The sequence below is a fragment of the Episyrphus balteatus genome, chromosome 2 (assembly GCF_945859705.1).
Source record: "Episyrphus balteatus chromosome 2, idEpiBalt1.1, whole genome shotgun sequence".
Classification (NCBI taxonomy): domain Eukaryota; kingdom Metazoa; phylum Arthropoda; class Insecta; order Diptera; family Syrphidae; genus Episyrphus; species Episyrphus balteatus.
In genome coordinates, this window is record NC_079135.1 from 14,264,093 (window position 1) to 14,277,425 (window position 13,333).

Consider the following 13,333-nt stretch of genomic DNA (forward strand, 5'->3'; position numbering starts at 1 on the left):
TCATTTCAAGTGATATGTTTGATATTCTCACCGTTTTTTTGTTGTCTAGAAATTCTTCCTACCTTCGTACTTGAAAAACAACAAAAAACAACTATGAGAAACTATTTTGTGTGATGTGCTTGTGTGTGCATATGTACTTCAAAAATAGTTTTCAATTAGATTATCTTTCAACGCAATTCTGTCCAAAACTTAATTAAAGTTAATAAAAAGCCTATCTTGGTTTTTGAAATCTACAAAAAACAAAAAACACACTAAATAAATAAATAAGTGTTACACACTTGTTACCTCCAGATATCCTTGTGTGTTATGTTATTTTGTATCGTTCGTGTGTGGGTTCTCTTTAGTTTTTCTAAGTTAATTAGAGTGCAAGGATCCGGATAAAAACAAAAACAAAAAAAAAAGGATTATCAAAACAACACACATCATGCACAGATAACCCACACACACGTGCACACACAATTTTTTCCAAGAGTGCACCAAAGCTGAACAATAAACAAAACACAAACCACTTCACAATTCAGCACAAGTAGACAACAGAATCACAATTTACTCTCGCTGCGCTAGCTGCTCTGGAGAGTAGAAGGAACTAAGCCAAGGCAAAAAGTCATCACAGCATTTTACCAAACATCAACACAGTCTTAATTATTACCACTGATCCAAGTACTAATTTATTATTGCATCAGTTTAAAAGACAATGACAGGAAATTTCTTCAGACAATGGGTACCAATTTTTTTTTTTCAAACTAAGTATGCAGTTTTGCTCTCCACATTCCTTCGCACAATTTTACCATCTGATGTAAATTAAAAAATAATCGCAAATTAAAAAGTCGTATATAAGAAATCACAACTTTGGTTTTAGGTTTTTTTTCGATTTCGAAAAATTACAAAAAGTGTTTTTTGAAAAGTCTAGTAGGTACATTTACATTATTGTATGTGGCTTTCCAGTAGTTTCCAACAATTTTGTTTTTCTAGGCAATCAGATTTTTTTCGTAAAAATTAAATTATTTTCCCTAAGCTGTTAAGCTAATTAAAAACTTAAAAATGAAAAAAATACTGCTGGCACTGAACTGATGGTTAGTATGTGGCAACCCTAGCATAATGAAAAAAAACTTTTGCTAAGTAGGTATATTTTTCATAACTTCCTCATATCCAATGAATGCAAACCTGTTGTAGGTAATATATGGGTTGATTTTTGGATGTAGGTTCAAAAATCGTTTTTTACCTTCAGCCACAACTTCTAGCGTATTAATTTTTCATAAATTTTACTTTTAAAAAGGAGAAACTAAGTATTAATTTTTCAACCGATTAAAGTATTTTTAGCTTGAGTTTTCTTTTTTCTCAGTCGATGTTTAACCGAACACGAACTACCTCGTTGAAATAATTTTTATTGTTAAAAAATACAAATTAAACATAACATGTTTTACTGCAAGTTTACCTACTTCAAAAATCGAGGTCAACGTGGAAACATTTTTTGAAAAAAACAATATTCTGGAGATTCTTCAGCTTATGAAAGACATTTTTTTTTTTCATATAATCCAGATGTTTTATACATCAGTGAAATCGACTGAAAATTTAACGACGCTAAAATTTTTCTAATGGCTGAAGGTCGAACAAATATTTTTTGTTCCAAACTTGCAAAAAAAACCAAATATTTCGAAAACTCCATTTTTAGATTTTGAAAAAAATACATTTTTAGAAAATTGGTTGATGAATTTTGTGAAATTTTTTTTGTCGAATAAAATTTTTTAAGAATGACATAAACATCTTTGTTTTTACCAAGTAAACATTTTTGAAATGGGAAAATTAAAAACTAAAAAAGTTACTTAAATTATCCCAATTAAAAGGGTGTTTTTTGAAGAAGAATAAAAAGTTATTTTTATAACTTATATATATATAATCTTTAAGTACATAATTTAAGCGTGTTTTATAACCTTAATCCTAAAATATCTGCATTTTAAAAATAAAAAGAGTTATTTAAATATATTTCAGCATTATAAAAAAAAAAACCTTTAAAGCATGCACAACATTCACAACACAACACAAAAATTAAGTTATAAAATCCAACTTTTCATTTCTATTGAAAAAAACTCGTTCTTGCCTACCAAATCAACGAACAACCAAAGTTTTGCCAAAAAACATGAGTGGAAAAAATAGAAACCAAAATAAAATACAATTAAGAGCAAACCATTATCTCCACAGTTTTTTCGCATGAATCAGTCTATTTATAAAACGTTGTTAGTTTTCTTTTCTTCTATTCAACAAAAGAAATTTTGTTCGACATCTAAAGATTCGTGTTCAGCACAAAGCTTGAAATTTTCATGTTTATTTCAATTTTTCGTTTTATTTTTTGTACGATTGAATTTACGCGTAAATTGAACTTAAACTTGAAATTCAGTAACATTTAGCAAAACAAATACCTAATAAAAGCATCAAGAATCTTTGAATGAATTAGCTTAAATTTATTAAAAGCCGTTAATGGGTTTTTTGAAATCATTGAAGATATCTTACAAATATTCAAATTCTTGGTTCTATCATAAGGTTCAACCTTAGAGTATTTTCTAACTTGATTAACTTGAATATTCATTGTATAATATATGAACAGCAAGAAAAGAAAAAGAACAAAAAAATTTGCGTTGATAAAATATTTCTTAAAATGGACTTAATCCTACTAATTTTCAAATCATTAGGTATATATTTTAGGAGATACTAAAATTTCAATATTCATTGAAGTCACTTTTTTCCTTAAGCGCCTAGGTTAAATATACATACTTTCTTTAAAAACCAACTAGGACTCAACTCGAGCTCAAATAACCAATATACTGAGAATTTTATTTTTCAACTGTGACTTTATTTAATTAACACTGATTGTAAAAATTCACTTGAATAAATGTAAAAAATGTACATGTTTCTTCATATATAAAGAAAACCAAAGAAACGTGCATCGGAATGACTCTTATGCAACTTTATATTTTTCTCTTTTATACCTTCCTACTATTTTTATAGACCTTCATTGTAGATGAAGATAGATGCAGGAAGGTATCTCAACTCAATCTTTATAATATATACTTGGCACTCACCTTTTTCCGGTACCAAAGATATCACATCCTGCCCTCGACATCTTCCCTTGGGTAATGCGTACTTGCTGTCATTGCCAAGTGGTAAGGACATATTTTCTATTGCTGAAGTTGATGTTGATTGTGTTGATGCATCAACCAATTGAAACAATGCCAAGTGACCCAACAACATAGCAATTGCAAGCAGTCGTAGTATCTTCCGCTGATCTTGAATGCCAAAGCCTGATGATGGTTGTAGTTGTAGTAGTCTGCTAAAAGAAGAGCAACATCTGTTGATAAGCCTCATTTTCTCGTGTCTTCGTTGCGCTGCCGCCGCCGCCGCCGACGCTTCTACTATATTCTCAAGATGCACTTTATGTCATAAGAAATTCTCAAAATGGGTTATCTCAAGAGGTTTGTTCGTCGTAGTAGAACATAGACGACATAGACGTGTATATTCCGCTACTTGAATGCTAAAGCACTTTATATATATTTTTTTTTTCTATTTTCTAAGAGGATAATAGATTCCAGGTGAACGAGGAACTAAATAAGGCGTACAAACTGAAAATGCAAAATAAGACGAGACGCTTGACACTGAAAAACTCTTTTGCTGATGTCAATAGCTGGTATAGCGAACGTGAACGTGAACGACAAAAAAAAAAAACCGTCCCTTCTTATTTGATATCCTTGGAGGCTATATTCACTTCACTTAATTTTTTTTTTATCTTAGTTATTCCTCCTGATAGAGTGGTATTTGCTTTAAAAACCTTGTCCTTCGAGTAACGAACGAGTCGTCAACGAACAAAAAAAATAAAGGGGTTGGATCCTTATTTGTCCTTGATGAAGAGAGTGCAGCTTTAAGAGGAAGTCATTTTCAGTGAAATCCACTTAAATCAATTTTATTTTGAACTGTTTGTGTGCCTTTTTGTGAGTGAATATAAATTCCTTCTGGCAAACGACCGACGTTATTTGTCGACTTTACCAAAAAAAAAAAGACTTCTTCGTCTCTGTCTCGTGGTTGTTACTATAGGATCGATCCTTTTCTACGCGTGAGAGTTTGATAAAGAAAAAGTTTTTCTATTTTTTTTTTTTTTTTTCTTTTCAGAACTTGACATGCGAAGCAGCACTGTGACGTCTTTTTAAAGTGTGATTACGGAGAAAATTGGAAATTTAGTTGTAATTCGCGTCTAGAAAACCAAGAGCGTCTTGTCTTGTCACGTCGTCGTTTCGGTCTGCGGAGGCGGTGTAACTGAAGGGTGTAAATGTAAAAAAAAGTAAATGAACTCATATATTTAGATGGTTGATAAATAAATGCATCACCAGACATAGTATTACCTCAACCTGATGATAGAGTTATTGAATGAAACAAAGACGACAAAAAAAAAATGAAAATATATAAAAACTGATAAGAAACGTGATTTAGCGATAATATCACATTTCATCATAGAATTTTGATGGAGTAAACATTTTTTTTTGCAGTTTATTAAATAAATAAAGTCCTCCAAAGACTCGAGAAAGTGGAATTATGAAAAATGTACTATTTTTAAATGCTTAGGTAGATTGCAGTTAATCAGTTTACAAAAGTAATCAAATTCAATCAATAAATTAATTTAATAATTGTTATTATTTTTTAATAAATAATGAAGGATTTTGTTGTTGAGAACATTTTCAATTAAGAAGTATTATTTGTTAAACTAAGACGTTATTACCTACGTCGAAAGAAATGAAATCACTTTTCCTACTTTCAAATTCTTTTTGTGAATGATTTGCCTATTTTAATTTGCTTTTAAACACTGTGGTGATAATTTTGTGCAGAAACGTTTTGTATGGACATTTTGAGTTTCACCAAGAGTCATTTTTGGGCTGTTGTTTATCAAAAACAGTTTCTATATTTTAGAAAATTCGGTTTAACACTTCTTCAAAAAATATCTTCTGATAACAAAAACCTAATTTTGTACAATATTGTAAGGCCGTGTGCGCATTGCGTTAAAATGTTGGTTAAAATGGGTTAAAATTTACCCAGCTGCGGAGCAGGGTTAAATTTGACACTAGTGGTTAAAATTTGACGTTTCTCAAAATAGAAAGCTTAAGATAGATTTGAAATTATTTTTGTTATAATGCGTTGATATCACTGGTCAACAAAATTGAACTTTTTTTTGCCACAAGAACCAAGATATACTTTTCTAGAGGTTTTTGATGTGCTGAACTCAAATCTGAAGTCAGAAAAATTTGATTGGCCTCCGTTTTTGAGATATTAACGTTAATATCGGAAAGATTAAAACATTTTTTGGAAGAATAAAACCAGTTCTTATAGGCACTGTTACAAATTTTTTTCATAAGGAATTAACCCACATAAAAACATAACCTCGAAAACTGCCAAAATGACGTTTTTCGGCATTTTCTAACGGTAATATTCAAAAAATGGAGGCCAGTAAAAATTTTCTGACTTCAGATTCGAGTTCAACACATCAAAAACATATAGAAAAGTATATTTTGGTTCTTGTGGCAAAAACCTTGTTGACCAGTGTATTTTAAGAAATGTAAAAGTACTTCCTCAAATTATTATTATTCATCTTGAGAAATTGAAAATGTACGAATTGGTTCTTTGTTTTATATTATTTATATTTCTATTTTGTTAGCAGCTGGTGAACTATGAATAAGTTTTCGAAAACTGAATTAAAATTTTTTTTTTTGATCATAATGAAGTGGGAATTTATCGATAAATATAAAATAAAGTATGTGAAATTGATAATTTCTTACATTTACATTCTAGAATATTTAATTTTATATATTTTCAGCTGGGTTTTGTAAAAAATAAATAATATTGAATATAAGAAAACTCATTTTTGTTTTACCTTGAGGAAATTTGAATCAAAGTAGTGCCAAGAAAAAACTCCCATTTAACATAAATTCGATCACTTTTTTAACCAAACGTCAAAATTTAATCGTGGTAGAAAATTTAACCAACATTTTAACGCAATTCGCACACGGCCTAAGACCTCACTACACGAAGATAATATAAAGACAAAAGGACATTTGAAAACTATATATGATTGGAAATAATAATGAAGGGACCAGGCACGTAATGGCAAAGAAACAATGAAAGTCGCAATGATGATATACGAGTAGTTTAAATTTTAACGAAATCAGCTAGAATTTTTCAGATACATAAGATATCTTGAACAAAAATTTTCACCACTTTATGTGGCTTACATCACCTGTGAGTGTGGGCAGCAACGCAGCATGTGTTCAGCCTGCATCAAAAACTATTGATGTCCTGTGGAAAAAAAAAAATCTAAAAAATCTCAATAATTCATCGATTTCCGAATACGCATCGTAGTTGCGCGTAGTCTAAAATATATATTCAATTTTTTTTTTTTTTTTTTCAGGAACTCCGAAAGCCCAAAAAAGGTCTTGATCTGATCTGATCTGATCAAAAAAACTCTAATTTCATAACTAAAGTCTAGTACGCAGCTGAAGCGAAACGAAATATTTTGAAGTCTCCAAAGTCAACAGCTGACATGTTAAGGAAAAAATACCATCGGGTATTATAGCAAAGTAAAAATAATAAAAGTACAAATAAAAAAATTCAAGAAAGATTTAGCGCGTCAAAATACATTATAATATAGGTAGGTCTGGTTCATTTACTTTTGGGGCAGGTTTTATTTTTATAAGAGTTGGTAAACATCGTCCGAAATTTTAAGTCTTCGTAAGTTTCAACTGATGATAAAATCCGGAAAAAGTTTTAATAAAAATCAATTCTTGGATGTTATGAATTTTCTTTTAACCATATTAGTCTTACTTGTCATAGAACTGACTGCTTTATTTCTTACTAACTCGTAAACAATTTAACCGATTTCAACCAAAATTTGTATACAAAAAATAATTAAAATTTTTGGAAAACACAATTTTGCATTTTTTTTTTTTTTTTATAAATACTAATTACATTTTTTTAAAGATCTATTTTTTGAAAACAGATTTGTTGATATTGTTTTAAAAAATTGTTTTAAGTGTAGATTAATATTTTCTGGAAAAATTCTTGAAAATTTTTAAACTGGAAGATTTACCAGCGTTGTGCCGAAAAGGTCTTAAACGTGTAGGTTGTGTTGAGACAATCTGTAAAACTAGTAAAGGGCTGCATTAATAAAAGGTCAAATAAGAAAGTTAAAAAAAAAAATCACCGCTCTCGATTACAACAATTTTTAAGGATCGTTTACTGTCATTTTGTATAAAATCGTTCAATCGGAATTGATGTCTCATTTTAAATTTTGCTCAAACTTTGTCAGGATGTTCTATAGGACTGTAAGAATGCAAATCCATGATGATTTAATTTTAAGTTGCGTGGTTTCAACGCTACCGACATTCGAACTTTAAGAAAACGTCATTTTTATGTTATTATAGTTTTGAGTATAGGTACATAAGTACTAAAGATATCTTTTTGTTTGAAACGGCATTTTAAAGTTTACGAATAGTAATTTTTGAATAAATAAATATAAAATTACGTATTAATTATTGTCCCTGAATTTAAAACAATTTTTGAAAAACTGGTAATTTTGCTGATTTTTCATGGTTTTTTGAGTGGCTCCAGAACCTTCGCTATTATATGTACGAGGCTTACACTTACCAAATATTAAATATAGATATTTTTCAACAAAATAAATCTTAAATCAAATCGATAGCTCTAGGTAATCCTTATGCAAAAAATTAAAGTTCAAAGAATTGAATTTTTGGGTTTTAATTGATGTTATTGAACAATCAAATTGTTAAATTTTTTGAAGCTCACCGAAAGTCCAATATTAAAATCTTTAATTATAGGAAACTATAAAAGATTTTAAATTTTGCGTTTTTAAATTTATAAAATGCATTTTCCTAAAGTTCATCAAACTTACTGGACAAAAGCGATGTTTATGGTTTGTGAATTAAGAATTTCCTGAATTCCAATAATTGCAAATCCATATTCTCAAACTCATTAACTGTATTTTGTTGCCTTTTTGGAAATGAATATTATTTCCAGTTATCCCTATTTACGTACTTTAATAACACTTAAATCAACAAAATTTTCCACATCCCACGACACGACGAAAACGACGACGGATGTGTGTTACAATTGAAATCGTTTCACATCGAAAACACATCCGCCATAACAAGATTCCAAAACTCTCAGTTAAAAAAACAAAAATAAAGTTCCGTAAATTTGATATTTCGCACAAAAGGTAAAGTGGGTTGTTATTGTTGGATGATTGTAAGCCCTCCTGAACACAAAAAACAATCACATCACAAGAGAAATCTCGATGTGTTTAAATATTAACTTCATCGCATAACCGTGAATATGACTTCCCGCCACCGCTATGCTACCGCCATTCTGCCATATGTACTACCGGAAGGAAAAATAATTATTTTCCATATATTTATGATATATATCCGCTTACACAATATGGAAGCGCTTCGGGATCAACTTTAATGACACATTCACCCTTGTGGCACACCTTTGATTTGTATGACATTTTTCACAACATACAACGATACCTAGCTATTTCCCTTGAGGGCAGTGATTCGATACCATCGCCAGGATGAGATGATGGTGGAAACTTAAAACTTCGAACGAGCAGCGTATCGTATTCCTGTTGCTCTGGAAAGTGTTCACTTTTGATATTCGACAAAAAAAAACAGAGTGTTGCAGAAATTTTTCACACGCTCATTCAACCACACTTCGGGAAGGAATTGCATAAAGCTTTTCTGCGTTGCTGGGTTTTGTCCTGCTTCATTTTTTTTTTTCTGTTTGCTTCTCTGTGATTTTGTCCCGATAAGGATCTTTATTTATGTTTGTTTGCACTCGACTATGCGAGAAAAAGAAAAAAAAAATGTTTCGCAATCGCTTCACTAAAACGAGAAATCAGTAAAAAACGAAGAAGGAAGAAAAAGCTGAGCAAGAATTCACCTCGAGGGAAAGATAAGCTGGGTGTCGTTTTTTGCACCTTTTCATGACTTTGCACTGAAACCCACACAAATCCAACCCAACCCAACATTCTAGCTTTGGCTAGATGCTTGTGTATTATGTCACCTCCAGGATCGAGGATGGTTGCATTTTTATTTTTTTTTTGTATTTCTTGACTAAATTGGAATGCACTTGGTGACGATGACGATAGCTTGGATTGCGGGGGTTTTTGAGAAGGTAAACCAGTTGAATTTTGTTTGTTGATTTTTCTTACATTTAAAGCGAGAGAGCTCTCCTTTTAAACATCATCTAAGTATATTTATACAGGGTGTCCCAAAAGTAATGGATCAAACGAAATATCCTGATAGGCCAACTTAAGGGCTTTCAGAATTTGGTAACTTGTTCATCCCAAATCCTTACGGTTTTCGATTTAATGCAGTTTTTGTGAAATTTCGAAAAATGCCGACTTTGCATCATTATTTTGCTTCCTCCGCTCATAATTGATTTTTGTTTTTTACAATTCTTCCACTAAAACGTTGCCTAACAATAGGAAATAATTAATTAATAAAAATATTTTTTATTTCATACACCATTTTGCTGCAAATTAATTAACAGTTTCATGTTTTATAAAAACTCAATTTCTTACTTTTAAATCAGAGCTGCATCCCGAAAAAAAATTGTATGGTGTGATACTGGTTTATTATTTTAAAAACTTGCCGTGTTATTCCAGTTTTCAAAAATGTATAAAAATTTCGAAAGTTGAAATTAGAACGAAAGATATTACAATTTAAATGTAACAAAACAGAGTTTTTCAGAGAAAAATAACAAAGAAAAATAAACACATTTTCTCGACTGTTGTTTGTTTATTTCTTTTTGAATAAAAGTCTCGACTTTTGTTTGTTATTTTTCTCTGAAAAACCCTGTTTTGTTACATTTAAATTGTAATATCTTTGGTTCTAACTCCAACTTTGGAAACTTTTATACATTTTTGAAAACTGCAATAACACGACAAGTTTTCAAAATAATAAACCAGTGTCATACCATATAAATTTTTTTCAGGGTGTTACTATGAAATAAAAGTAAGAAATTGAGTTTTTATAAAACTTGGAACTGTTAATTAATTTGCAGCAAAATGGCGAATGAAATAAAAAATATTTTTATTGATTAATTATTTCTTGTTATTAGAGAATGTTTTAGTGAAAGAATTGTAGAAAACAAAAATCAATTATGAGCGGAGGAAGCAAAATAATGATGCAAAGTCGGCATTTTTCGAAATTTCACAAAAACTGCATTAAATCGAAAACCGTAAGGATTTGGGATGAACAAGTTACCAAATTCTGAGAGCCCTTAAGTTGGCCTATCAGCATATTTCTTTTGATCCATTACTTTTGGGACACCCTGTATATTCTTATACAAATAGAAATATATATCTACATTTTTAGTGTCGTTGCAATGTTGTAGCTTTTCGGGGACTTTGCGGAAGGATGAAGATATAAAAGGGTATATATATACCTTCACACCTGCCATTTGGTTTCATCCGGAGTTTTTTTTTTAAGTAAAATGCTTTCATTTTCCTGAAGTAGTTTCCTTACAAAATGAGCACTATGTTGCCACTTTTTGGTTAACGTTGTGTTGGTAGACAGCTTAACAATGTAAAGATGCATTTGGAAATATCAATGAAATTTAATGCAGTTTTGTTAGGGATTGGATTTATATTGTCAATTTTGGTTTATCTTTCTGTTTTCCAGTATTTGAGAGGATTTGATTTAATATTTTTATGAGCAAAAAAATGATAAAATTTTACTACGAAAAGTAGAAAAAGTATTAAGTAGAAAAATACAAGTTCAAAGAATGGAAATCTCTGGGGCCCAAATTCCTTGTATAATGGCAGTTTAATAATATGTGCTTCCAAGTCACATTCAACATAATATTACCTGTCTACAGTTGGAAATTAATCGATTCTGTTTGATATCAGCAAAAACTGAACAGACAAAATTGTTCAAAAAAAAAAAAATTATTTTAGGTATTTTGTTCATTTTTTTTTTTTTGAAAATTTGAATATAAGAAATACCTAAATAAGCCAGTTTTTGCAAAAGGGCAACGCCATATTTGCACTACATATTCGAATTTTTTGAGAAAAATTTAAAATGTAGTTTTGTTAGAATAGCTTAGACTTACAACATTACTGATACCAAATTTAATGGAAATTGTTGGGGCTATTTTTGTTAAAAATGCAATAACTCGAAAAAATATGTACCAAATTTAAAAAAAAATCCTTCCACACATTTAGGCTGCATTTTTTTTTTTTTTTTGCAAGATTTATAATAATATGTCAATAATGCAATTTATTAACAATTATTAATATATCTTGTCAAATTTTTGGTGTACAGAGCTCTAAAAGTACAAGTTTTTTGCTATTTGGTGGACTCATTTAAAAAAAAAATGTACGGTCACAAAAAAAGATTTTTTTTATAAGATTACAAATAAATAAGAACAATAATAAAGAAGTATGATAAAAAAACATATTAACATACATTTTTGATTTACTGAGCTCTAAAAGGACGCGTAGATCCTTCTTCAAAAATGAATTTCGCTCAGAAAAAAAAATTTTCATCATTTTTGAAAGCAAGTTTTTAAAATTCGATAAAATCGTATAAATTGGTTAGATTTAGACTTTTAAAGTAATGTACTATATAAGTGCTACAAACGAAAATGAAATTAAACACAAATTGTTTAAATACTTAGCCAAATTTTTGATGAACGGAGTTCTGCAACTATGCATTTTACGTGCACTTAAGTAAACATATGATAAACAAATTATTTTCTGTGACAAAAAAAAATTTATTACTTTTTCCTTTTATTTATAAAGAACGAACATAAAATATATACATTAAAGTAAAAATTATTTCCATTTTTGTAAGAAAAAAAAAATGTTTTTGTTGTTTTTGAGAACATTATAAGACTTGCAATCAAAAGCTCATTTCATTCTTTTCTGAATGCTTGTTGTTAGAGAGTCTAAATAGCTGTTATAACGACTTTTCAAAGTTGTTTGCGTACAAATCTAATGTTAAAATTGAATTAAAAAATTGCCTTTTTTATTTTTAAATTGTTTCATTTTAAATAGTATAATATTGGGACACCCTTTACCCGATATAATAGTTTTTTTTTTACTTGTTCTTGATAGTTTATTTTTTTTAATTTCTTTAATTTCTTCTTTGAATTTGAACACCCTGTATTTTTTGTTGTAACTATTTTTAAATCAAATTCACTAACCTAACGATTTATAAAAAAAAATTTTTTTAAAAATAAAAACAAATTTTTGATCAAGAATTCTTCAAAAATCTTGCCTATTTTTACATCCATCTTACACTTTGATTTAACAAATATAAGTTCCGACATCTAATTTGCATTTGAAAACCTCTTACAATCTAAAACGTTGTCATTTTAAATGATTATTCAATTTAAAACAAACTCAATCGAGCCATCAGTAATTTCTGTGGAAACTTCATTGTTTAAAAAAAAAATCAATTTTAAAGGCCATACAAAGAGAGTTTTCTCTTTCATAAAAAAAAAATTAAAAAAAAAATCATATCCAATTTTCATTTTCATTGCAGAATGAAAATCAATCATAATAATTGATGCTCCTTCACACAACGGTCTTTTTTTTTCTGTCCCAATCTATGAAATGCGTTTTACTTTTTTTTTTATTATTATTTCATTTTCATTTTGCAATTCAATAACAAGCGTGACAACAACAAAATAAACAAATTTATTTTCAGTATGATGGAGATGGTACACAACAAACAGGCCAATATGTCAATAAAGTCATTCGGGCTACTCGGGCGTATGCGTATTTATTTTATTCGTATTTAATTTCTGCAACGCAATTCATTTTATGCATGCAAGCCAATATATAACCTCTCTCACCAACTTGGTACACATACTGAGGCAAATTTAATTTTTTTTTTTTTTTCATATTCAATTTTAATTAAGACACCGGCTTCCGTTATATTAAAAATAATTGATCCACATATATATAAAGAAAAAAATATAAACAATGCATCCTTTTGATATGATTTTTTTTTTTTTGTTGTTGTTATGGAAAATGAGCAAAGAATTATGTATTTTCATTAACGGTTCAATTGACTTGTCAATCGTTGTTTCTTTTTTTTTTGTTATTATTTGTGTGTGTGGGTTCAATTATAACACAATGTAGGACCCAATATTATGAAAATCATTGAATTATCTCCTGCTTGACGCTCCTCAGTCATGTCATCAGACTCAGATTCCAGATCAGCTATATTCTATGTTCTAGTATGCATTTTTTTAATTATACCATAATATG

The 13,333-nt window shown here is 29.4% G+C and overlaps 1 protein-coding gene across 1 annotated transcript in view; it reads right to left on the reverse strand.

Annotated features, from left to right (window-relative positions):
- LOC129910966 (uncharacterized) overlaps nt 1-4,309 on the reverse strand; it is a 43,401-nt gene extending 39,092 nt beyond the window's left edge. The window contains exon 1 of the mRNA XM_055988580.1: nt 3,078-4,309. Coding sequence (XP_055844555.1) covers nt 3,078-3,360 — 283 coding nt within the window. The 5' untranslated portion in view covers nt 3,361-4,309. The remainder of the gene's footprint in view (nt 1-3,077) is intronic.
- Nucleotides 4,310-13,333: the final 9,024 nt, after the last annotated feature.